This window comes from Carettochelys insculpta, chromosome 1 (assembly GCF_033958435.1).
Source record: "Carettochelys insculpta isolate YL-2023 chromosome 1, ASM3395843v1, whole genome shotgun sequence".
NCBI lineage: Eukaryota > Metazoa > Chordata > Testudines > Carettochelyidae > Carettochelys > Carettochelys insculpta.
This window is the reverse complement of record NC_134137.1, coordinates 124,949,573-124,975,595: the sequence shown is the minus strand read 5'-3', so window position 1 is coordinate 124,975,595 and position 26,023 is coordinate 124,949,573. Positions and strand designations below refer to the sequence as shown.

The following is a 26,023-nucleotide window of genomic DNA, read 5'->3' as shown; positions in this document are numbered from 1 at the left end:
GGGTATTCAGGTGCCAATATAAAAAAACACAGGCACACACTGCAGTGGCCAAGCCTGAGTTAGGCATCAAGGCACCCTAGATGGTGAAGGGGCAATTCACAAAAGCCAGTACACAAGGCAGCATACCACTATGAGGGGGTTGTGCTAAGCCACCCCCCCCCACCCCATGGAGGTACGGTGAAGCTTTACAATTGAGAGAGGAGTCTAAGGTGGACTTTTGATAAAAGTAAGGGGAGAGAGACGTCTGCCCTTAGTCCCGTGCCCAAGGAACTCAGCTGGGTTTTTTTAACCCACAGAGAGCTGCTGAATGCAAGTTAATCTAAACAAGTGGAACTTTATGAAACCATCTGGATAGCTCTATCCCTGTGACTGAATTGCTCCCAGCCTAACTCTGTGCATTTCTAGTGTCCAGTCAATGACCTTCCAGGAGAACTGGGGCCCTCTGACTGCCATTCTACAGGTCAAGACACATGTGGTTCAAGTCCCCTGTCCTGGGATCTGAACTGGCATTTGCCACAGCCCAAGTGGGTGCCCTGACCCCGGGCTGTGAGCTGTTCTGTTGCAGACGCTCCATTTTTATCCTGTTGAAGCTGCTCTCTTGTGGCTTAACAAAGTGTTCTCACGCAGGGTGACTCCATTATGGCTCCTTCACATCCTGGGTGAATGCAGTAACTGTTGGGATACAATCATCCCAGGCCCAGCCTTGCAAAGGGGCCTGGAGCTCCAGCCACCACTACTGCTACTTTGCTAGTGGTGGTGGCCAGAGCTCAGGGCCCCTTTGAAGTACTGTGGCAGTGCTGCCCTGGCTGCCCGCTGCTGCGAAGGAGCTGGGTGGGGCTGGGGAGCAGCATGGTCCAGACACAGCTGAGAGCTGCAGAGCCGCACTCCCTCCCACCTTGACCCAGGGCTTGCGGCAGCTGTGAGCCTCACTGGCATCCGCTGGGCCCCCACCATTTATTTACCCACAAGGGCACCCCCCGCTGAGAGATGGCACATCCATTTGAAACCTCTCTCCTCTTCATGGTGGGGCTTGAGGCCGGAGTCTCTCCAACCCCAAAGTACCTACCTACTTCACTGAAAGTGGGCGTGGGGGGGAGGCAAATCCTCCTCCTGCCTCTCCCCACCATTTCGCGTAAGCTTGCCTCTAAAGCATGATGCATCAAGTGAGTTGAGTGCACTGATCAGCTAGCCCCTCCCCCCATGCAAAGTTGGTAGAGGAACACCTATTGGCTCCCAGTTCATCTGCCACACTGGGGTGTAGGCCTCTGGCCACCCAGCGTGAAGGTACACGGCCCATGCGCCGTTGCACAAACATAGGTATCTAGGGAACCTTTACTGCAATGATTTAGATGCCAAGATTGTTTAGAGCCCCAGCAAGGTTTGGAGGCTGCTGAGCAGGAGAACTTTGAACCCTACTCAGGCCTGATTTGAGGATTTAGGCTCAAATTGTACGCTCATCCCTTGTTTAACAAGTACTTTACCTACAAGTACTCACTAAAATGAGGGACACATTTGCCACTGTTCACTATGTGAGTGAACATCCCCTGCTCGTCTGAGGGGGCCACCAGGTCCCTGGCCAGGGTGTTGGGGGGGGGGGGGGGCTGCAGTCCCACGGCTAGAGCTGAGCCGCCCCCGGTGTCCGGGGCTGTGGCCCAGGGAGATCTGCAGCCCTGTCTAGCCCAGTCCCAGTGTTCACCCTGCGTCAACTCCCCATGCATCCCCCCCCACCCCACCTGGCCCCAACATTCCCCCAGCCCACAGCTCCCTGTGCAACCCCCCCCACTGCAGTCCGCTCCCAACACCCACCCCCTCCCCTTTCAACTCCCCCCTAGCCTGCTATGCCCCCCGCCCCCCAGGTACCTCTGCTGCAGCCGGGAGAAACAAACCATCACCTCCTCCACAGGAGCCACCTGCAGGTTTTAACCCTCCCCAAACCCCTGCCTCCAACCCCAGGTTCACTCACCTTTCCAAAGCAGCACCACCTGCTGCCACTCCTTCCCCGTGTTTGGAGCAGTAGGAACCAATCATACACTTTTACATGCGTTTTAATGGTAATGTAACGTCCCTCATAAGTTTTTGCCTGCAAAGTTGGGAACCAATTGTGTTCGTAGCGCAAGGGACAAGTGTATTTCTTAAAGTTTTGCAAGCTGATCTTGATTACTTTTGTGGTTCAATATTAGAGACCAAATAACCAAGCTCCACGCATGTATTGTCTAAAGACAAAGTGGTACAATGTGAAAAAGAGGGATACATACGACTTCCAGGTAGCTGTGGTCGTTTCTCCTCTATCAGTCCACTTTTCACCAGTGTGTGCACTCCCACCTTCCTGCATGAGACACAGCACCGATCTCTTTACAAGAGAGAGCGCTCTGTGGCACCTGGGGCTCAACTTAAACCATTATCTGTTTGTTTTTATCTTGTTCTTCTGGCAGTGCGGTGAACTTTTCCTTTGCCGTTTTGGGTACTGTAGTCCGAAACGATTGTCCATGCAGACAGCTGCATGCTTGTGCCAGGCAGGACAAACCACAACTATATATAGCCTTTGCCGGGTTTCCTGTTCTACAGTTCCCAAGCTGACTTTAGGTTTGAACAGGGTTGTGAGATACTTGGCATAGATGAGGAGCTGGCAACCATAATATCAAGAAGAGCCATTTTTTTTTTAATTTGGTAAAAAACTCAGCAATTCAAGAGCTGCAATGTACATGAATATGAGACAGTCCTTAATACATAACATCAAACCATACTTTGTTACCCCCATTTTAAGAACAGCGCGCACGCACACACACACACACACACACACACACACACACACAAAATGATTTGTAATGCAATATACATTTACCGTAGAACATTCACCATTTATTGAAAATAATCAGGAGGGTTTTGATTTGTTTTGTTTTTTACTTTCTAATTATAGCATCAGGAGCCACCAAGTAGTTCTTAAAGCGCTGCAGGTTTCAGACCCCTGGCATAGGTGAGCAGGATTATAAGAAAAATACAACATGTATCTGGTAACCTAACTGCCCAGCATTCATATATAATATGTAGATGGTATTAGCTGCATTTAATACATTAATGAAGTATGTGTGTGTAAAATATAAATGTTGGCAAATAGGAACCAGTTAAGGGCTTAAGTCCTTTTGTGATTCCAGCCCCGTGCTCCACTTAGGAAGGAACAATCAGTTTCACACATACAGAATGGGGAGAGACTGTCTAGGAACAACTACACCAGAAAGGGATCTAGGGATTATAGTGGACCACAAGCTAAACATGAGTCAACAGTGTGATGCAGTTGCAAAAAAAGCAAACATGATTCTAGGATGCATTAACAAGTGTGTTGTGAACAAGACACGAGAAGTCATTCTTCTGCTCTACTCTGCACTGGTTAAGCCTCAGCTGGAGTATTGTGTCCAGTTCTGGGCACCGCAGTTCAAAAAAGTTGTGGACAAACTAGAGAGGGTCCAGAAAAGAGCGACAAGAATAATTAAAGGTCTAGAGAATGTGACCTATGAAAAAAGGTTGAAAGAATTGGGCTTGTTTAGTTTGGAAAAGAGAAGATTGAGGGGAAATATGATAGCGGTTTTCAGGTATCTAAAAGGGAGTCATAAGGAGGAAGGAGAGAACTTCTTCTTCTTGGCCTCTGAGGATAGAACAAGAGGCAACGGGCTTAAACTGCAGCAAGGGAGGTTTAGGTTGGACATTAGGAAAAAGTTCCTAACTGTCAGGGCAGTCAAACAGTGGAATAAATTGCCAAGGGAGGTTGTGGAATCTCCATTGCTGGAGATATTTAAGAACAGGTTAGATTGATGTCTGTCAGCAATGGTTTAGATAGTACTTGGTCCTGCCATTGGGGCAGGGGGCTGGACTCAATGGCCTCTCGAGGTCCCTTCCAGTCCTAGTGTTCTATGGTTCTATGAATATTGCTAGATGATGAATAGGGAGAGGTGCTGTTTTACACCAGCATATGATAGCGAGTGAGACATTCAGCAATGAAAGGCAGGGAAGGCAAAGTTGCAGGATGAGACAGAGAATAAGAAGAAAATCAAAGAAGGGAACTTTCCCTTCCTATGTAACCAGATGTCTTCTGTGCATTTCAGGTTGTTTTTCTTGTTTCCATTTGTCATTTATTGTCTCCATAGGTGCTTCTATAGTGCTCACTACCACAGAACTGAGAATGTAGCAGCTTCAGCGTGTCTGATCCTCTCTGTGATAAGACACTGGAGTAGGCAGGCTGAGTTTAGCGGTTGAATATTAACCCACGTGATACTTTCAGGAAAGACTGGACTAAACAGAGACAGTGGCGTAGATGCCAGAAAGTGAAAAGTTGACACATGAAAATCATGCAAATGGTGAGACTCTTTGGCCATTTGTATTCTCTGTCAAGGTAACACATGGGGCAGGGAGAGTCTAATCATGTCTAATAAATACAACTGATCTTGGTGGGTGGCCTTACTAGAAAATGTAACTCTCTTATTGAATGCTGGAAGCATTTGATGTTATGACATCTAATCTTTACACATAAGAATAGTTAAAGAAATGTGATCATCATTGCATATATTTGGTGGCTTTTTTAAACAGACACCGAGTAACTTATTATTCACTTTACTATTTTCTCTCTAGGTTGGTGATGCACCAAGCAACTATACTTGAAGATGGCCTCAGCTCCAACAAATCCTGAAGTTACTTGTTCTTTCCTCGGTATTTCCTTTTGTTTAGCCCTCCTGATACCTGAAAAGTATTTCCTCAGAGGCAGGCCTGTATTTTAATCATTAATCAACGCCAATTAACCACAACTGGTGTCAGATATATGTCCACGGCCTTTTCCCGGCAGGCAAGATGAAAAAATGGCAACAATCGAAGAGGTAATGGGAAGACCTTTTGGCTTTTCCTTCTCCCAGGTCGGGTCTGTCAGTGATGGCAATGACACTTCCATAGACACTTCCGTTGCTCTCAATGTGAGCACCTCATCCATAGGCTCCAGTTACACAGCTCTGCCAGCCCCACTCAAGATAGGGTTGGTAATAATAATGATACTCATGATTGCCATTGGGTTTTTTGGTAATGCTATTGTCTGTCTCATTGTCTACCAGAAGCCAGCCATGCGTTCAGCCATCAATCTGCTGCTAGCAACTTTGGCCTTTTCAGACATCATGCTGTCTTTGCTCTGCATGCCTTTTACCACCATTACAATTATTACAGTGAACTGGAACTTTGGGGCTCACTTCTGCCGGATATCAGCTATGCTCTATTGGTTATTTGTCTTGGAAGGAGTTTCTATACTCTTGGTTATTAGTGTGGACCGTTTCTTAATCATCGTTCAGCGGCAAGACAAGTTGAACCCCCACCGTGCCAAGGTCATCATCGGCATTTCCTGGGCACTGTCCTTTTGCATTTCCTTTCCATCGGTGACTGGATGGACATTTGTGGAGGTGCCAGCCCGGGCTCCCCAGTGTGTTCTGGGGTACACTGAATTTCCTGCTGACAGAGCATATGCCGTGATGCTAGTTGTGTCCATTTTCTTCATCCCTTTCAGTGTCATGCTGTATTCTTACCTTTGCATTCTGAACACCGTGCGGCGCAATGCCCTTAGGATACACAACCATGCTGACAGCCTTTGCTTGAGCCAGGAGAGCAAACTAGGCCTCATAGGGCTACAGAAGTCTCCGCAGATGAACGTGGACATGAGCTTCAAAACCAGAGCCTTCACTACAATTCTCATTCTGTTCATTGGCTTTTCACTCTGCTGGCTTCCCCACACTGTGTTCAGCTTGCTGTCTGTGTTTAGCAGACAGTTCTATTATAGCCCTTCTTTCTACATCACCAGCACCTACATCCTGTGGCTGAGTTACCTCAAGCCTGTGTTCAACCCGGTTGTCTACTGTTGGAGAATCAAGAAATTCCGTGAGGCCTGCATGGAGTTCATGCCTAAAACATTCAAGATCCTCCCTAAAGTGCCTGGAAGAACAAAGAGGAGAATACAACCAAGTACAATATACATCTGTAGTGAGACCCAGTCCTCCGTTTAGGAAGAAGCTCCGGGGTCAGTGCAGGGAAAGTTATGAAAGGATCAGCTAAAACAGGCAATAGTTCATTTCTACTACTTTCCGCAGTTGTCAACAATCTTAAACGGTTCCATGCTATGTTGGTCTCTGGGATATGAATGTATTTCTAACTTCCCCCCATGCTAGCAAATAACTCAGTAGTACTGCTTCCGTTGAAACCATTGGGTGCAATAATGTTGCAATACTCAGTGCCATGCAAAAATATCACTTGTGACCAAAAAATGTAGGCCAATAGCACCATATTGTTTAAACAGCAAAGAGCCTGTATCATCCTTTTTTTAGAAAATAAATAAAACTATTGCTTTCCTCACACAGTTCAAGTGGAGAAAATACAGCAACAAGAACAGAAATGAGAGGCCAAAGTCTGGAGTACCAAGCTCTAGAACAGGGGGGTCAGCAACCTTTCTCAGGCCAAGTGCCGATATTTGATCTTTTGACCTCCCATGTATGGTCACTAAGGGTATGTCTACACAGCATAGTTTTAAAATAATGGCTGTTCCTGCATCTAAACGATGCAACAGCTATTGCAAAGTAATTTCAAAATAGCCATTGGCTTATTTCAAAATAGGCAACCCTCATTCCATGAGAGAGTGCCTATTTTGAAATATGCAGTGTGTGTGCAGACTATATATTTCCAAATAGCTAAGTGCTTTTCAAAATACATTTGTGTGTAGCAGTCCCATTTTGAAAGAGCTATTTCAGAATAAGGCTGCTGTGTAGACCTACCCTAATAGTCCTGCTTACCACAACTTCACTAATAAAAAAAGATGCAACACTTTACTACCATTTAGGTGGGGGTTGGTAGAATTAGCTAGTCTTGTGAATTCACAGACAGAACTGCTTTGAGCAAGCTCCCAGCTCCATGGGGGAGGAGGGGTGGGACTGAGCTCCAGCTTCACACGCCAGTGAAAATTGCCTTACATGTCACTCTTGGCACCTGTGCCGGGGGTTGCTGACCCCTGTTGTAAAACAAAGGTTTTAATTCTGATCCTTGCCAAATCACTGCAGACTTAGAATCCTCGTCTTCTGCAACTTTTCTGCACAGTGAGACATGGAGGTGGCAATGATTGTTTTGTACAGTGGTAAAACTGTCAGGTAAAGCCTGTTCCTCTTCCATGGGTGTAAAAGTTTGAATACACAGACATCTACCTCCCAGAAGCTAGTATTAGATGGACATATGGCTACTAAAGCATTTTTATATTGTGACAATGACTAGCAGTTGTGACGCGTTTCATTTTTTTTAAAATAGCCAGAGCTGTCATATGTTGTGCAGCTCCCCAAGAGTTTTTCACAAACGAGGTTTTTCTGACTTGTCTCCCATCACCTAATTTCGTCATTGACACTTATACAAACTTTCCATCAGGGACTCTTAATATAAAGATGAAGAGCACATCACACAATAGAGGGGAAATGAGTCAACATCAGAGTCCAGTGTGATAATTCTGAGCTCCATTTTACAGAGGGGAAACTGAGGCACAGGATGGCAGTGACATGATTTTAAGGACCCAGCTACTCTATGGCAGACCAGGCGGTGGGCTGAAGTTCTGGCTTCCAATCTCATGCATTGACCTATCGCCCACCCTTCTTTTATTTCTATCACTAGTGTTTTTCTCCTCCCTTGTTTATGCATACTAATTGAGTGTGCGTAACTCTCATTTGACCTCGTCCTTTCTTCCCCTCCTCACACAGAGGCCCTGGTCTCCAGTTCTATCTCCCCAACATTTTCTTTATTGCCCCTCTGGTCTGTCCTACTTCCACAATTTGTCCAAGCAGCATGCAAAAGACCGAACAGGCTGGTGTGCTCTCATACGACACATGTATGACAACTCTGAAGAGCGGTGACGCGTACACCTCATTGATGCTCGTGACAGGAAGAAAGCAACAGCAGCAGCCACGTGGACAGAGCCAGGACAATTCCCTTGCCCCCACTGTGAACGCCCACGCCATTCAAAGCTTGGACTCCTCAGCCACATGCGAGTCCACAACCGATGAGCCTGTGCAAGCTCAAGACGTCATTGTTGGACACAACAGACTACCTACATACATCCTAGATCCCGTGTTGAAATTGGTCCTTCCCTGTTTGCCCTGCATATTATCTCCCTATGATCCTGTCCCTTGGGTCGGGGTGAGCAAACGTGTTACATCAAGCCCCACTTTTTGTCCCTGCAATTAGCAGCCCCCACCCGACGACCCTGGACGCGAGCGGTGGTTTCCCAGAAGTGCCGCACTACACTCCCTCAGCCGTGGTGGCAACCGAGACTGCAGGGCTGAGAGGGGGAGGCAGCAGATAAATCAGCTTTCTGAATGCCACTTTCACTTTTGAAAAGCTCGGCTTTTATTTTTAGTTCACTAAAGGGAGAGAGACCAGTTAAAAAAAAATTATAAATTTCCTTTTTTAAATCGATTGGCCCCACGGCATCATTTCCCTGAGCCTGGCACTAAACAAAAAAGGGGTTGATAGCAACTGTGCTAGTTTTGTAAGTTACACTGCTTCTCCCTGTAAAGGATTCTCAGCAGCAATGAAATTTCCAACAAGACATATTCATCTCTCTTTATATCAGATGCTTGGAAGCTCCAAAGCGAGTCCAGGCCAGGAAGCCTCAAGGAGTTAAGTCTGAACACAACTCACAAAATAGAACGAGCATTTATAAAGCAAAGCCCCTTGGAGTTTGAGCCCAGAGCCAGTGCTCGGGAGACCTCAGTACAATGCTGAAAGGGGACTTACTTTTCTTGTTGGCCCTGCCTGGTGGGAGCAGGGAGTGAGCAGCTGGCAGGTCTGCATAGAGCGTGAAGCCCTCCTGCTTCTCTAACCACATTGTCCCCCAGCTTCTTCTGCTGGGAGCTGCAAGCAGATTGGTCTTTTCTAAGGCACAGGACAGGCTGTGTGGAGCAAGAAGCACTCAGATGATGCTCACTTCCCTACAGAAGGGCCATTAATCAAGCTGCTGTCCTGCAGCAAAGCCACACCCTCTTTCTAGGGAGACACCCCTGATGTGAGCTGCTGCCTCAGGGAGTGGAGTCGGGGGGGTGGGGGGGGGGGGAAATGCCGGCAAACAGCCCTCTACAGAGAGAGAGAAGCTCTCTGCAGCATAAGAGCAGAGTGGCTGTGGGAAAGGCAACGGAGGCTGTGAGGGATGGAGGGGAGGCCAATCGCACTGCACCCCACTTACAAAATTTCACAACCCCCCCCTTGCACGTGTCATGTTCTGCTGAAAAACATCCGTTAATTCATCCCAGACAGAATCTTGTTTGCTTTTTTTTGCAACAGCATCACCCTCCTGCCCTATATTTAGCTTGTGTTCCACTATGAGCCCTAGATCCATTTCTGCCATAACCCTTGCTAGAGTCACTTCCCATTCCGTACAAGTGTTTCAATTGATTGTTGCTTCCTAAGTGGAGCACTTTGTATTTGTCTTTATTAAACTTCATCCTATTTACCTCAGACCATTTCTCCAATTTGTCCAAATCAGTTTGAATTCTGACCCTATCCTCCAAAGTACTTGTAACCCCCGCCACCCTGGTATCTGCAAATTTACTAAGAGCACTCGCTATGTCAATATCTAAATTGTTGAACATATTGAACAGAACTGGTCCCAAAACAGACCCCTGCAAAACCCCACTTGTTATGCTCTTTCAGCATGACTGTGAACCATTAATAACTACTCTGAGAATGGTTATCCAGCCAGTTATGCACCCATCTTATAGTAGCCCCATCTAAGTTGTATTTGCCCAGTTTATTGATAAGAAGATCATGCGAGACCATATCAAATATCTTACTAAAGTCTAGGTGTACCACATCCACTGCTTCTCCCTTACGCACAAGACTTGTTATCCTGTCAAAGAAAACTATCATGTTAGTTTGGCATGATTTGTTCTTTACAAATCCATGCTGGCTGTTACCTAGCACCCTATTTTCTTCCAGATGAATTCCTTAATTATTTGCTCCATTATCTTTCCCAGCACAGAAGTTAAACTGATTGCTCTGTAGTTTCCTGGGTTGTTCTTTTCCCCCTTTTTACAGATGGGCACTATATTTGCCTCTTTTCTAGTCTTCTGGAATCTCTCCTGACTTCCGGTACTTTTCCAATGTTGATGTAGTTGTAGCCATTTGATTTAGGTGCCTCTTAGAATCCCCTGCAGCAGGCTTACAGTTGGACACGTGACCACTCAAGACCCCTCTAAACCACAGAGGTAACGAATGGTTGGAGGAGCTCCACAACCCATTGTGTTTGTATGTGCTTGAGCCAAAGATGATACCTACCTTACAAGGGCACCGCTGTGTCATTACAACTGCGCTATTTAAGGTAAGCAACATAGGTGCTCTTTGTCACCAGGAGAGAGAGCTTTCCCCTGATCAGAGAAATCCACCTCACTGTGCTTTTTGTTGTCAAATCTGCTTGTTGAGGTGGTGGTTTTTTCCCCACTCTCCTGAGCAATAGAAGTTTTAATGATGAAAGTGCAGCAGAGACATGGGCTAAATAAACCACACACTTACGGCACAGGCCCTCCACTGTGAGTGTTGGAGACTAAGATGATGAAGGCTTCATGTAAAAAGTGCTTCGCTAGCAGCCACATAGAGGAGGGCACTGAGTCCCTCTTGTTTATTTCCTGAAACTGCATCAGAGAGAGTAAAATTACTGAGAGCTTTGGGTTTAGATTGGAGGATTGTTACTCTGCACAACGAAGTGCATTAATTTTAGATTCCCCACTCTGCACGGAAGAGTGGGACCAACACTAAGACTATATCTACAGGACAGCCTGGACTAGAAATAAGCAATGCAATTTGTGCTATGCAAATTGCGTAGTTTATTTCGAGAATTTCAAAACAGGCTATTTCAGCAAGTTGCGGTCTAAATGACTTCACGTGTTGAAATAAAGCACTGCCTCAAGGCATCCCTTACTCCTCCTGCAGTGAGGTATACAAGGGTGTCAAAATAGCATGCATGTTATTTGGAAAAATATTTCAAGATGACAGGCACATTGCATAGATGCAGTATCCTGAAATAACTCCCCCGTATAAACAGTCTAACAGTCCTCACAGGCAACACACTTCACGCATACATATTCGTTTCATTTAAAATGTTGCATACCTCTAGAAAGCAAGTTACAGAAAGTATTAAAATAATTTATTCAAATCAACATGTTGAACATTTGTACATTCCACACATTGCTGACTGCGTTCACTGACATACCAAGCAAGAAATCAAAACAGCCAAAGAGTAAGTGTGAAGGTGGCCACAGGAGCAAGCTTAACCCAGGCATATCTTTTTTGTGTGTGTAATTAGCTATTACCTCTGCAAAGAGTTATCCTCTCCCCTGTTGGGAGCAGCAGCACATTAATAATCTGTGTTCATGGAGCATCAAACCTGTTAGCTTACAGTTCAGGGAACGTTCTACAACAAGGAAACACTCTATAATAGAAATTTATAGGCAGCAATGGAACTGATGACAGGATGAATTAACTCATGATGGCAATGTAAGTTTAATGTGAAAAATGACAACTAAAAATTTAGATCATGCTGATCTATATAGAATGATCAGACTAAAGCTAAGTGGGAAAGAATGGGTGATTGTATTAGTGTAGACAATGAAAACTAGCCTCCGGAATGACTGATTTTTAAAATTAATCATGGTACGACATAATACAGAAACTTGAAACATTTTGTTGTGAAGTCTGGTCATGGGTTCAGAGTTGAGCTTTCACATGAGAATGTATAATGAAGCTATTAAATGGCTTATATGCATATATTCCCAACCCAAAGATGCCAGTTTCATAATACTGATCCATAACAGAAAATGGTATTTTTAAGGAACCCAAGAATGAGATGGCTGAGGAGGCAACGAATGATCTCAGAGCTATAATTCAGAACTTTCAGTGTGCTTGAGCAGTGACCACTTGGGACATGAGTGTATGGCAAGGGCTTCATATTTTGAGGCAGTCTCTAAACTACAGTACTTCATGAATATGCTACCTACACAGATGGGAAGGATTCTCCCATCAGTGTAGATACTCCACCTGCCAGACAGGTGGTAGCTGTGCTAACAGGAGACGCACTGCTGTTGATATAGCATTGTCTGTACCGGCCACTCAGTTGATACAGTTGTTACTCAAGATTTTGGCAAATCTGCACCCTTGGAGGAACACAGTTGCACCAATATAAATTTTTAGAGCAGACTAGGACTGACTTGCAGAGCAGTAATTTTCTGTGGAAACAAACCCTTAGTGAAATGTGGTGTTAAAAGAAATAAAAAACCCAAAATCAAAACCAAAACAACATTCAAGAGACATCAATGTGCATAAAAATCTCATATCATAAGCTTTGTTACGTACAGTGCATAAAAGTAACTAACTGTCTTTAACTTACATGGGTATGCTATTTTTCAACAATATTCTTGTAATCAAGTTGCACGACAAATCATTGACACCAGGCTGAAATCCTTAGAAGCAGGGATGTGTAACCTCCAGCCCCCGGACAGATCTGTCCCCTGCTTAATTTAATCCAAGCCACAGCAAGTCTTTGTGCTGCTGGCCATAAGCCTGAGCCTCAGGTCTCCCCTCCCTTCCTAGGTAGGAGCTGAGGAGTGCTGAGCTCACCATTATTCAGTAAGTACCACACTCTGCTTGCCGGCACTGCCCTCACAGCACCAACTGGCCAGGAAGTTGTGGGTGCAATGCCACCACTGCCCACTCCTCAGGTCCGCAAGGACATGCTGTGCCAGCTGCAGCCACTTGCAGCAGTGCAGGCTCAGGGCAGGCTCAGAGCTTGCCTTAGCTCTGTTACGTCACTACACAAGAGCTGCTTGAGGTAAGTGCCACCTATCCCCTCTTGCATGCCAACCCCTCTCCCAGCCCCCTCCCACACCCCAACTGGCTCCAAGAGCCTGAACCCCATCCCGTCCCAGATCCCTGCCTGGAGCTCTCCCCTGCACCCAAAACCCCTAAACCCTAGCTGCACACAAGAGTTTGCACACCCCACCCTCCCAGTCAAAGCCCTGATTCTCTTCTGCACCCCAATCCTCTGCCCCAGCCTGGAGCTTCCTCCTGAACCCCTCATTTTTGTCTCCCTCCCCTCCGCTGGGCTGTATGTGGCTTCCAACTCATTTTTTGTGAGGGCCAGAGGACCCAGTAAGAAAGTTTCCCCATCCCTGATTTACAGGCATAATTTGAACTGCTATTTTGAACACAACACTGGCCTCTGAAGTGCAGCTTTTAATCAATTATTCCTCCTATCCTTTTTACTTCAGAAAGAGGTGCAGACAAATAGGGACAAGACGACTCAATCAAGTTCCCTCCCCCCTTCTCCCCCCGCCCCCAGAGTGAAGATGTGGGGAAGAGGGACAGAGAAAAGAGATCTTCTCTAAGCAGAGCAATTGTGGAAACATTAACCAAAATACGTGACTGAACTCCGGAAATGCAATTTACTTGAAGTTTTTGCCAACATTCAGTGCGGTTTCAGCATGTGCTAGTAGCAGGCAGTACAGAAAGCTATGAGCCAGGTATTGAAGCAAAAGGCATCTGGAGAAGTTTGTTTCATGTTGATAATAATCATCTGAATCTCAAATTATATGGACAACCAGCTGGAAAGAAGCTTCAGCTCCAGTAGCTGCCCTGAATAGTATCATTACAAGATTGTGGTTTATAGCCTGTGCTGAAATTTGCGTGCTAGAGAGGCTTAGGTCCTGAAGACACAAGTGCTTTGAACTGACTTCCAGAACCATAAATGATTTATCGGTCTAAAAATTTATTCAGAAAGTTGCAGAGAGACTGCAATACAACTGCTGTGAAAGCACATACAGAAAGTAGTGTTTCAAAGGCAAGAATAAATCAGAAAAAATGACAATTCCAAGTCACGGCTGTTGTCATTTCTTATCCAAGTTGTAAGCAGGGTTGCTGACACTAACCATCTCTCCCCAGACAGAGTAAACAAAGACTTAACACGCTCTTTATGATAGAAAGTGTTACTAGTTAGAACAGGGAAGTTCCAACCTTCTCTGAACACAGACGGTTAGCAGGAGGCACTCCACACTGCCGTGCCGCTACTGATATCACACAGGGTTTAACACAGAGCTAAAAAGACAGAAAATGCGAGAAAGTCAGAAAAGCCCACACATCTGTAGGTCAACATCTTTCTGCTGTTCTGAACCTAATCTTGCTAGCTTCTCTGACATTTTGCTTCAAAAAATCTTAAGAAGTTGGCCAGCAAGGAAGTGTCTTCAACCTTTCCAGACTACTCCCACAAAACTACTTCAGGGAAAGTCATTCTTTAAGCTGCATCATGAAGGATTGTAGTCACCCCTATGCTTCCACTGTTCTCTGTAGAACCTGGATCTATCTTTGGTTCACTTTCATTTGGAAGTTCTAGTGAATCTCAAAACAAATTATACCCAGTTTAGAGATGCTGCATTACTGTAGTGGTGCCTACAAAATTTTAATTTAGTTGGAGGTAAATTCTCAAAGTGGGGGGCAAAAGCAAATATGCAAAGTTTCCAGAACATGATGATGTAACTGAAGAGATTTTAAAAAAATAATACCTTGCAAACTGATCTAGATTTTGAACTTCAATTAAGGTTTTTGTGATAGAGGCAGTAGTCCCCCAAACCTGGTAATTTATTTTTCCACAAAACTGAGTTGTTTTGAGACAAGTTTACACTGCTTAATTCTATCAGCAAACAAAGGTGTTTCTCTACATTTTAGAATTGTTCAACATGTGCAAAGCTGTAGGAAAACAATGAAAGCACTAAGTGATACAGAGGTTAAAATTCAAGTAGCAATGTATTGCAGTCCATCGCAAGATTACACTCGTAAAGTTCCCTTGAGTTAAAGACTTATGTACCTTTTTTTGCCCACTCTCCTTCCAATTAAGATTAGATCATATTATTCTATCCTTTTTTATATACTCTTAACGTGGGCCTGGCTTGAGTGCTACAGCTGGATTTGAATCCACTATATAGATGTATTACAAGCTACATTTAGATACTGTTAAACGTGGTAAGAAAAAACTCAACATCTAATGTGGAAGGGACATAAGCAAGCTTGGTCTGTAGCTGGTGTTCTTAGAGAGGTGTTGCTCATGGCCATTTCACATTAGATGTGCACACGCTTGTTGGAAGTTTTTCCCTCAGTCGTATCCATAAGGAACCTGGATCTGGCACCCTCTGGAGTGGTGCCTGCACTCAGATCCTTCTTGTTGGAAACTCCAACAGTGGGGAAGGTGGGCAGATCATGGAATCGACGTAAGCATCATCTCTCGAAGAACACCAGTTATGGAACAGCAGTCTTTTCTTCACATGCTTGCTCATGTCCATTTCACCTTAGGTAACTCCAAGTAATACCCTTGGAAGTAGGTAGGAGTTCGTGGCTGCATAGAATGTAACAGCTCTACCAAACCCAGCGTCATCTCAGGCACAATGAGACATGAATAGAGGACCATGCCATGGCTCTACAGACATCGTGGATCAGGATGTGCCCCAGAAAATCCTCAGAAGACACCTGTGCTCTAGTCAAATTAAATCTAAAAGTTGGCAGTGCCGAGACCTTTGCCAGCTCGTAACAAGTCTTTATGCAAGTGGTGATCCAATAGGTAAACTTCTGGAAGGAGACGGGAAAGGCCCTTCATCCTACCCGCTGCAGTGATACAGAGCTAGTTTGGCTTATGGAAATGCTTTGCTCCAAGTAGGTGGTCACAGTCCTCTGGATACACATTGCATGAAAACACCTCTCTATGGCAGTCTTGTGTAGCTTAGGACAGAACACCAGGAGAAGTATTGTCCTTGTTTATGTAGAAGGAAGATGCCACCTTTAAACAGGAAGGCCAGGTGGGACCACAGTTGGACCTTTTTACGAGACCACGTAAGGCGGTTCTGAGATCGAGGCCTTAATCTCCAAGACATTTCTTGCCTAGCCAATGTGACCATCACCAGGAAAGCAGCCTGGAAAGAACCAGGTTAAGATCCCACTGCAGGAAGGGGCTCTGTATCTGTGGGTAAAATGGAGTGGCTAGTTAAATGTGGAGATGGCCACTAGGTGCACCCTCATGGAGGCATATGCTAGACCCTGGTTCTTGAGCTCCAGTAAGTAATCTAAAATGGACTGCACTGAACACCACAAAGAAATGCCATGTTTTAATGTGAAAAACCTTGTCCACGTGGCTAGGTAAGTCACTCTCATTGATGGTTTCCTGCTTCTCAGGAAAACCCCTTCTAAGGGTTCAACCATGGAGCAGCCACACAGATATGGAGACTTGAGATTGGGGTGTAGGAGGTGACTAATCCCACAATAATCGGTCCAGCTCATTGATAAAGGGCCAGAGAAGGCCCACCTCCATGTTCATGAGCATGCTGAACCAGTGCTCGAGGCCACACTGGAGCAATCACGATAACCTACACCTTGTCTATTTTGATATTTACTAGGACCCTGCTGCTGAGAAGGATTGGAGGGAATGCGCGCATCAGTTCTTCCTCCCCCACCCCAATCCACCACAGGAGGAACGCATGGGAGGCTCTTGCCCAGAGCAAAGCCAAGAGCAAATGGCACATAGGTCCACCTGGGGAGTCTCATCGCAAAGGTCAGGAAGGCCACCTCTGAGTGGAGCAACCCCACTTGCACTGACAAGCCCTTGCTGAGGTGATCCCCTAGGGCTTTCCTGATGCGAGAAATGGGATCTCCTTAAAAACGGATATTGCGACTGATGCAGAAGTTTCAGAGGCAGGTAGCCTCCTTGCAGAGAGTCGATGAAACAGGTTTCTCCTTTCCCTTTGATATAGAATGCTGAGGACATGCTATCAGGATTCTCATCACTTTGCCTGATGGGTGTGGCAAAAAGACCCCAGTGGCCAGCTTGATTTCCTTAATGTTTGTGTGTAATGTCATCTTCCCTGGGAGATCATGTCCCTTGGTTCTGGAGATCTCAGAAATGTGCATCCCAGCCAAGGTCTGAGGGGTCCGGCCAGCTCAATGAAATGGGCGGGGTGCGGGGGCTGATAAATGGAGCTCCTAAGACTTTCTTGAAATCTGCCCACCATTGCAGCAAGCTCAGTTCCACCACGAGAATGGTGGCAACCTTTTCCAGGTGATCTCTGGACCAGGAATAGCTGATGCCTGCTATTGCTGCAGGAATAACATGTGTATGACACTATGTGATGCTGCAGGCACACCCTGGCCAGTATCAGAGGAAAATGAAAACTTTGATTAGCGAAGTTCCCCATAAGATGTGCATGCATGCAGCTGCTCGGGAGAGGTTCAAATGCTCCCAGCTGATTAGCAGAACACCCACTGCTGGGTTTTTTTGTTCCCATTGGTGGTGCGGTCACATGTGCGTCAATGCACATAAATTTATTCCACATACAAATGGATTAGAGGGAACACTGATGATGAGGTCCATTAGGGCCTGAAATCTGTCTAGTGGTAGGAATGGCCTTCCTTAGGTCAAACTGAGGAACAGCCCAATAAATTCTGTTCTTTGAATGGGAACTAACAGACTTTTTTTTTTTTGTTTGGGTCATTGATCAGGAGGCCTAAAGTGGCACGTGGCTTACAGGACTTCAATGTCTTGATGGACATGCAGTTTGGTGCTGCCTTTGACCAAGCAGTCAAGGTACAGGTAGATCTAGGTAATCCAGTGCCTGAGGTAAGGAGCCAGCACTGCCATGCACTGGGTAAACACTCTGGGTGCTGCAATCAGGTGAATTCGAAGGGCTGTAAACTTGTAGTAGGTGGAACCCACCATAAATGGAAAGAGGCATCTGTACCCTGAGAAGATCGCTACATGAAAATATGCGTCCTTCAGGTGAAGGGCAACATACCAGCCTCCCAGATACAAGGAGGGAATAATGGAGGCCAGAAAGACCATGAGGATTTTAGCCTCTTTAGGTACCTGTTGAAATTTTGCAGGTCCATGATAGAATACAGACTGCCCCTGGACTCTGAAATTAAAAAATATAAATTGGGAATAGATTCCCCTGTTCCAGTATTGGAGCAGAAACTCCTCTACTGCACCCAGCTGCAGCAACTGCTGAACCTCCTGCCAGACAAAGCTCACTTGAGAATGGTCCCTGAAGAGCAATGGGGAGGGTGGTCTGAAAGAAACAGGAGTTTATAGCCCTAAAATACTGTGTTTAGGACCCAGAAGCCAACGCGTGATTGGACCCATGGCGCAGTCTGGTATGTCACCCTCAAGTACACTCTCAAAATGACCTCTCCCCTTTTGGAGCAAGTCAAGCCTAATGGTGCCAAGAGTAGGGGCAGTAGGCTCGTCCAGTGTTTGTAGCCCATCCCCTCTCCCACCCTCCCCTTTTTTGGAGGGTGGGGGAAGACTGCTCCTGATGAGTCTGGATCCCTTGATCCTCAGGGTGTTGCAGCCAGAATTGTTTACGGGCAGGGCCAGGAATGTACTACTCAAATATCTTCAGACTAGCATGGAGGTCCTTCAGCTCATTCATTTTGGCTCCAGTTGCTCCACAAATGGAGCACGATCATCAAAAGGAAAGTCTTGCATCAACGCGGAGTCTTTGCTGACAAGCTGCAGATGCCCAACTCGTGGACATGACTGGACCATAGTATAAGCCATGAATTCCACCACATTAGAAGCTTCTTAGATGGCTGCGCTATCATCTGCCAGGCCCTTTTCTGGGACCCATTTGAACTCCTTCCTGGACCCTTCAGGGAGTGGATTCTTTGAATTTATCCATGGACTGCCACATACTGAAACTGTAGTGGCCAAGGATTGCTTGGCAATAAGACACCCTCAGTTGCAGGCTTGCAGATGAAATAAATTTTTCTGCCCAAAACAAATCCAGTCTCCTGAAGTCTTTGTTCTTTGGCTTTATCCTTCACCGATCCTCTCCCCCCCTCTGGCTGACCATTTCAGCTACTAGGATGTTAGGGTCCAAATGAGTATACAGATACTAATGGCCTTTTACTGGCACAAAATATTTACATTCAGTTCTTACGGAAATGTAGGGCAAGGAGGGAGTTTGCCTAAGGGTGTTAGTGATGAAGGGGCATGGCCACTCTGTCTGGTACCACAGCACGCAAAACATTGAATGAAGTGTTTAACGGTCCTTCGGGCTCCTCTGCAAAGCCCCAGGTAAAGAGCTGACTCTTTTCAGGAATTACTGATGTGCCTTTTCACCATGCTGCAGAACTGGGTGAGAAGGATCCACAGTGGTCTTGTACAGTGACAAGGAAGAAGCCAGTGCTGCGAGCTCTGTCCCTTCCTCCTCCAGGGCAGCAGGCTGCTCCTTTAGAGCCTCGTGGGTCTTTGGGGGTTCTCGCCTCAGTGGCTTGCACCAGCTGGAGAGGGTGGCCTTTCTGATGCCTCTGAAACCGATCAAGTAACCTGGGATGGTTGGGTAAACATGCAGAGGTTCCACTAGTTCCAGGGCATCACCCATTGTCCCAGCAGTCATATGGATAGTGGCAGTGCCAAAGATGAGGGCAGAACCACCAGTGTGGGTACCTGCCATGGTGGTAGGGAACCTCTGCTCAGTACTGGCCTTTAGGTGGAGGAGCACTCTCTGCCCAGCAATCAGGATCGGGCAGGCCTGCAGTCTCTTCTTGCACAGGGATGAGTCTCTATTTTGGGACCTCAGTGACCATTAGTGGATGGCCAGATTGACCACAGTAAACCAGCAGTTGATGCTTCCCACCGCTCACCCAGTGCCAGAAGCTGGACCAGGTCTGGTGACTGAAGGAACTCCAAGATAGAGACTGGTGATGCCGTCCACATGAACAGTCTTGTGAGCAAGGCCAAAGCCTTGGAGACATGTGGGGTGGGGAGAGACTGCCTCAGTACCCTTGCTGAAGGGCTCAAGCTGCAACTGGTCTGTGATGGGCTCCTGGTGATCTGTGCCCAGCGTCTTCATTCCAGTGCTCAGGGACTGAAGGGGCATTTGTGGAGCCTACCTTCCCACGTGCAAGTCATGGAAGCATTGCATGGGATAGCACCGGTGGGAAGGCCCTTAGATGGGAAGTGGGACAACCGGAGTGGAGAGGCTGGAAAGGAGCACAACATGGGCTTGCCCCGGGACTGTGACACCATCTGGGTTGGTGCTACTGGCACCACCAAAGTCAAAATGCCCTGGGCTACCCACAACACCTCAAGAGTGGACAGCATCTATGTGCGCCGGAGGCCTTCATCACTGCCCTGCGTGGCAGGTACAGCATGGAAAGGGCTGGACTGCTTGGCTTGAGATTGGATCCCAGACAGGCGAGGAGCCACCTAATAAAAGTCTTGGCCCTCCTCCTGTTCTCTCCTTTCCCTTACGGGACATAAGGGATCTGCAAGGGGAAGATCTCCTAGGCTTCTTGATCAGGGCTGGAGAGGGAGAGTGGCATGGGCTCAAAGACAGCGCCCACAGGGCCTTTCGCACGAATGCTGTGATACACGGGACACACTTTGGCCTCTGCTCTGGTGCCAGAATTAGCGCTGACTCCATTAGAAGTGCCTTGAGGTGAATGTCTCTTACCATCCAGAGTTTGAGACCTGCAAATGCAGTGCTTGTTGCTAATGTGCTCCTCGCCCAGACAACTCAGGGAACTACTGTGCAGGTTGCTAACAGGCATAGGATGCTTGCACAATTCACAAAGTTTAAAGCCTGGGGATTGGGTCATGCCTAAACTGAGTCCTGTTCAGGAGAACTACCAAACTAAGAACTAAACTCGGGGAACTAAAAACTATGAAAAACTCTTGATACTACAGAAAATGTGTGTTTGCACAGAACGAGGGCTAAAGAAACCAGCTGAAGCTGCAGAAGTTCCACGCAACATCAGTGACAGCAAGAAGGAACAGAGGGTTGCGGAGAGCCAGTGGTACCCACTCTATATGGTGCCAGAGCCGGGTCGCCTTCGGATACTGCTTCAGGAAGAACTGCAGATACCAGTGCATGCAGCAAACACACACACCTAACGTGGAATGAGCAAGCATGCAAAGAACTAATATTTGGTCTTACTCACATGCAAACCTGTTGAGGTGTTGTACTACAAATTCACCGTAGCCAAGTATTACAAGTCCCCAGGGCTCCCTCCATTTTTTAAAATTGCACGTGAAATGTCTGGATTTGACCTCTTGTCTGAAGAGAAATCTTACTTTTTTAAAAAAAGGGAAACTAGACATTTCCTACGACTTAGGCATTTTTATGAAAACAGAGTGTACTGCAGACATGTTTATGTAATGCTTGCTTCCCAATAAGATATATGAAGTATTTATGTTAATGCTATTGCTTGCATTAAAAAGTATATTCAAACCTTTATAGAAAACAACACTGATTTCCTGATGTCAGTACTCCTTGAGTTCCACATTTTTGGCTCCCGCCCCTCCAATAATATTTTGTCTACATTAACCTCTGAACTTATTTACCTGTGTTTTGTCAAATACTGATTTATGATATTCCATTCAAAAAGTAATCAGAGTTTGTGAATAAAGACAAAAAACAGGCTAAACCTAGGGGAACAATAAAAACAAAAAGAATTGAGCAGAGTCAATTCAGGACTGGAATGGAAAATGGCATTGCTGGAAAATCCTATTGAAGACCTAACGCAAAAAGAAATTCCAGACACCTTTGTTTATGAGAAGAGTTTAGCTAAATTTAGCCTGCATGCTTCAGAGCAATCCATTCAAACGAAAAGATTACAGAATCATTTTCTGAATTATGCAGGGCAAACACTCAAGCCAAAGGGCCCTAACTGCTATAGTTTCTGATCTTGGGGTCAAAGAGATAGATATTAAAGAAAGTAGATCCAAAACACTCTTTCCTGAAAGTAGGGGAAAAAAGTTCTCTTTCCATCCCAGACTCCAGCAACTGACTAAAGAATTTAAACACAGGATAAATTTCTCTTATGTACCCAGACTACCATAAGGCCCCATACTGAGGGGAAGTCCCCACACTTTTAGACTATCTAGAAGACACAGTGCAGATATACTTTGTGCTAAAAATCTCAACTGATGTAAGCTGAAAATTTAGGGTCAATTATTTCATCCTTGTATCAGTCAAGAATCCATTATAGTTATTACACTGTGATTTCTTCTTTGGCTTCAAGTGTTAAGACAATTAAAGATAAATATATTTTAAAAACTTTATGTAAAGTGAAGTTCTCTCTCCAAACTCTCAAGCCACTTATAAAATTTGGCTAAACAGTGTCTCGATTAGTTCACAAGCTCAGTAAATTCTCTTTTCCCCTGAATTGATTATAGATAAAAATGTTACCTGAACAACTCTGCAGAATCTCTAAACTCATATTGACAGACATTGGTCCAATAAAAGTTGGTTCACTCACCTCCTCTCTTCACAGCTGTGTCTACACTACAGCTATCTTTCAAAAGATGGTCTTCCGGAAGATCTCTTCCAGAAAATCATCTTTCAAAAGAGCACGTCCATGCAGCTCCCCACTCTTTCAAAAGAATGGGCCAGGGATCGAAAAATCCGGAGCCATGAGGACTGCTCTTTCGAAAAAAAGGCCCACAGAGCATCTACACACTATTTCAAAAGAAGCTTTTTGAGGAAAGGCACTCTTCCTGATCTGGGAGTGGACGAGGATTTCCAGAAGAGCCGCATTCTTTTGATTTCAAATCAAAAGAGCGCATTTTTTGCATGGACACACCACACGCTCTTTTGTAAAAGGGCCTGATTTTTCCAGAAGACCTTGCTGGTGTAGACGTGGCCCAACAGAAAGATTTCAGAACTGATAGAGCATTCACTAAACCATATCTAATTCATTGGCACTTCAGCTGTGATTTCTGACTTCTCCACCACCTCTCCTCCCACCGCAGGTCTTAGATCTGACCTAGGGATCTGAAAGCATGATTGTTACTGTTGTAGGGGGTTCCAGTGAAGTCTCAGTGTGCTCTCATGAAATTATTACAGTAGACATTTATAATGCAGCTCATACCTGACATCATTGGTTGCAAGTTTATCCTCCAAAGATATTCAATACAAGACCAATGTATTCACCTCATTTACAGCGTATTTGATTAATTTTTAATATTGACTTATTTATTAATAAAGGCTCTTTTTTGTTACTAAAGTGACTAGGGTCTGACCAGACTATCAGACAGATTCATGATTTTTTTTTTTTTTTAAATACAGATGTGTGACTGTATGAGGCCATCAGTTTCCACTGAGTTTATTACTTTATACACAGCTAAACAGTAGAAACTTGCAACAGGCCAGTATTTAAATTTGTTTTATGACAATACAGCAGAAAGAGGGGGGAGAAGACAAAAAGTGCATCAAAAGCCAACAATCTGTAGAGCACAGAACAAGTTCATAATATGATCCCGTGGAACAAGGCTCACCAGAAATGATGACATGCGGCAGCTAACAATCAATATGCTTTTTTCCTTGAGAACAAGCTGCATCATGCCAGTCTCTTCTCTATACGGCTACAACACGGTATAGTGTCTTCATAAAGCATTTTAGAAACAGACAAAGGCCAACTCCTGAATAAAAAAGGATCTCTCCCTGCTACACCAGGTTTCTAAGCTACACATTCAGTGCAAATTTAAGTTTCCTTAAAAAACATTAGTCTGCCCCTGTATCATTCCTTCTGTGAAGAAAAAGCTTATTTTCTTTCAGAAGGTAGATTTATCACTATACACAGAAGAACCTACTCTTTCATGTCTCCATTTCTGATCGTTAGTATCTTCTTTGCTGTCTATATTCATAAAGATCAGCAGATAAGTGGCCATATTTCACATTTATTGAAATCTTCCTATTAGCCCCAGCTTAATCTCTTCATCTTGATTTATTGTTAAAGTTGCTGCATTTTTCTCTTTATCCGGCACATTTTCCAAGGAGTAAATCACAGAAACTAGTGCAACCTGGAAAAATACTTCAAGTCCGACTGCTAGGACTTGATAAGCGATGGGTCATATTAGGATTCAGGAATCTGTCTGCAGCGCAGTGAGTGTGAACCATGCCACCATTTGGGTATCTCACAAAAGCAGGTTCACAAAAAGGACTTTGGCACAGGTGGCAGAGCTTTTTGTCCGAAAGAATAATTGGGCTTCCTTTCAGTTTAACCTACGAATAGGAGAAAAAAAGGATTCCAGTATCATTGTAAATCAGGACGGGCACTAGAACCACCAACATAACAACTCAGCTTGTTTATAGACAGTGTCCAGTAAGCTTTTTACATGATAACTACAGTAACTGAACTATACTATAGTAACAAAACAAAAGCAGCGGAATGTAGCAGTTTAAAGACTAACAAAATGATTTATGCGGTGATGAGCTTTAGTGAGACAGACCCACTTCTTCTTCTTCTTCTTCTTCTTCTTCTTCTACATTTCTGTTGCTTTGTTTTGTTGGAGTACAGACTAACACAGCTACCTCTCTGGTGCCATACTATATTAAGGGCAGATTTTAGAAGGGTAGCCATATTAATCTGTTTCAGCAAAAACAAGAGTCCTATGGCACCTTAAAGATTAATTATTCTGTGGGCTGGAACATCTGAGGAAGTGGGCTCCAGCCTACTAAAGCTTATGCCCAAATACATTTGTTACTTAGGACTCCTCGTTGTACTAAGTGGATAGATTTGGTTCACTCAATTAGGATAAACTGGATTAATTTTGTATGTTTAACTGCCTTTTTTTTTTTTTTAAATAGCACTTGATTTAAATCCCAAAGCTTCCCCAGTAATTATGTGGAAACAAGTTTTGCAAACGTACGTTACTCAGTTTCCTCGGAGATGTATTAGCCCATGGATTCTTGCCTGTCGGATTCTGTAGGCCAGTTTGTTAACTCTCTCAATTAAATGGACATAACAGCACATTGGAAATGTTAAATAACATAACCCTAAGTAGAGGTGCATGGTGGTTTCTCTGGAGAACATTGTGCTTACAGAAGTGATCCAGCAGGTTTCAGTTGGGGTGACTGCTCTGCAAGCGTCACTATGAAACTGTTCAATAAACCTTAATCCTCATTAGAAATAAAAACTATAACTGGAGTCCTGAGTTTAACAGTACAGCATGCTAATCTGGAAACCAAACACGTGGTAAGATGTGAACAATACATGCATTTTCAGTCTCCAAATGTCCGATCCTCTCACAACCTAAATGAAAAGTACATTAGCCAGACGCTACTCTGCCCAGGACCAAGGCCATTCCCTTTTAAAGGGGAAAAAAGTAGTTTTTATCATAGTATTTTGAAATTTAAGACTGGATAGAGTTGGGCAGTTATTAGTCCTGGCCTGATAAATCAGAGGTACAGCACAGGGGGGCGGGGGAGAAGCAGGGGGGAAAATAAGAATTTTGAATAACTGAAGAGAACTAAGTGAAGGACTTCTCCCTCAGGAATCTAGCACCTTAATTTATAGAAAAAATGTAAAAAATTCACATATTTGAGTTATAACCAAAAAACCAATATACCTACCTTGTCATATTTATAAATTAAGTTTTCAGCTTTTGCTAACCCAAGTGTAATCCGAGTCATTCTTTTTGTATGAATGCTTTCCCTCATTGCTCCAGTCAGAAATGGAGAGAGGAGCTGTACTGACCAGCTGTCAGGCACAAGCTGTAAGACTTGAGTTACATCAAATTCAACAGCATGATTGTTCAAGAGATCTACAGCAGCCATAACCAATTCACAGTCTGAAGAGTCTGATGTTAGATACACTGAGAGCAACATATGGAAAAGCCTTTGTCTGTATGGTAGACCTTTACTCTCAGAGCTCCACACGCAGTAATCCTCAGCAGCAGAGAAGTCCTTTAATTTGCGGACTAAGATATGCAAAGCTTGCTCATGTTCTTCCAGTTTCCCACACAGTATTGCCCTTTCCATATGAAGATCAGCCCCCTTGATTTTATCTGTCAAATGAGAATCAGTTTAGGATTGTGATCCATTCAACAAGACATTATTTGCCTCCCCAGAAGGCATAAAAAATTAAGGCACCCAAAGCCAGTATCCTCCAGTACTTATTTCCAATAAAAATAAACCACAAAAATAATTTGGAGAAAAACAAATCG

At 44.8% G+C, this 26,023-nt stretch overlaps 2 protein-coding genes across 3 annotated transcripts in view; one reads left to right on the top strand and one right to left on the bottom strand.

Moving 5' to 3' along the window:
- Positions 1–4,844: 4,844 nt before the first annotated feature.
- On the top strand, positions 4,845–6,423 carry GPR45 (G protein-coupled receptor 45). Its single transcript, XM_074986549.1, has one exon. It carries the CDS (start codon positions 4,845–4,847, stop codon positions 6,024–6,026), a length of 1,182 nt encoding a protein of 393 aa, XP_074842650.1. The 3' UTR covers positions 6,027–6,423.
- A 16,742-nt stretch (positions 6,424–23,165) lies between these two features.
- TGFBRAP1 (transforming growth factor beta receptor associated protein 1) overlaps positions 23,166–26,023 on the bottom strand; it is a 60,788-nt gene continuing 57,930 nt past the window's right edge. For both annotated transcript variants that reach the window (XM_074991283.1, XM_074991290.1), the window contains exons 11-12: positions 25,431–25,864; positions 23,166–24,080 (exon numbers count right to left, since the gene is read on the bottom strand). In XM_074991283.1, the coding sequence (XP_074847384.1) occupies positions 23,892–24,080; positions 25,431–25,864 (623 nt within the window). In that variant the 3' untranslated portion in view covers positions 23,166–23,891. The remainder of the gene's footprint in view (positions 24,081–25,430; positions 25,865–26,023) is intronic.

Coding starts and splice junctions, on each gene's coding strand:
- GPR45 (XM_074986549.1), top strand. CDS start 4,845: ATGGCAACAATCGAAGAGGTAATGGGAAGACCTTTTGGCTTTTCCTTC.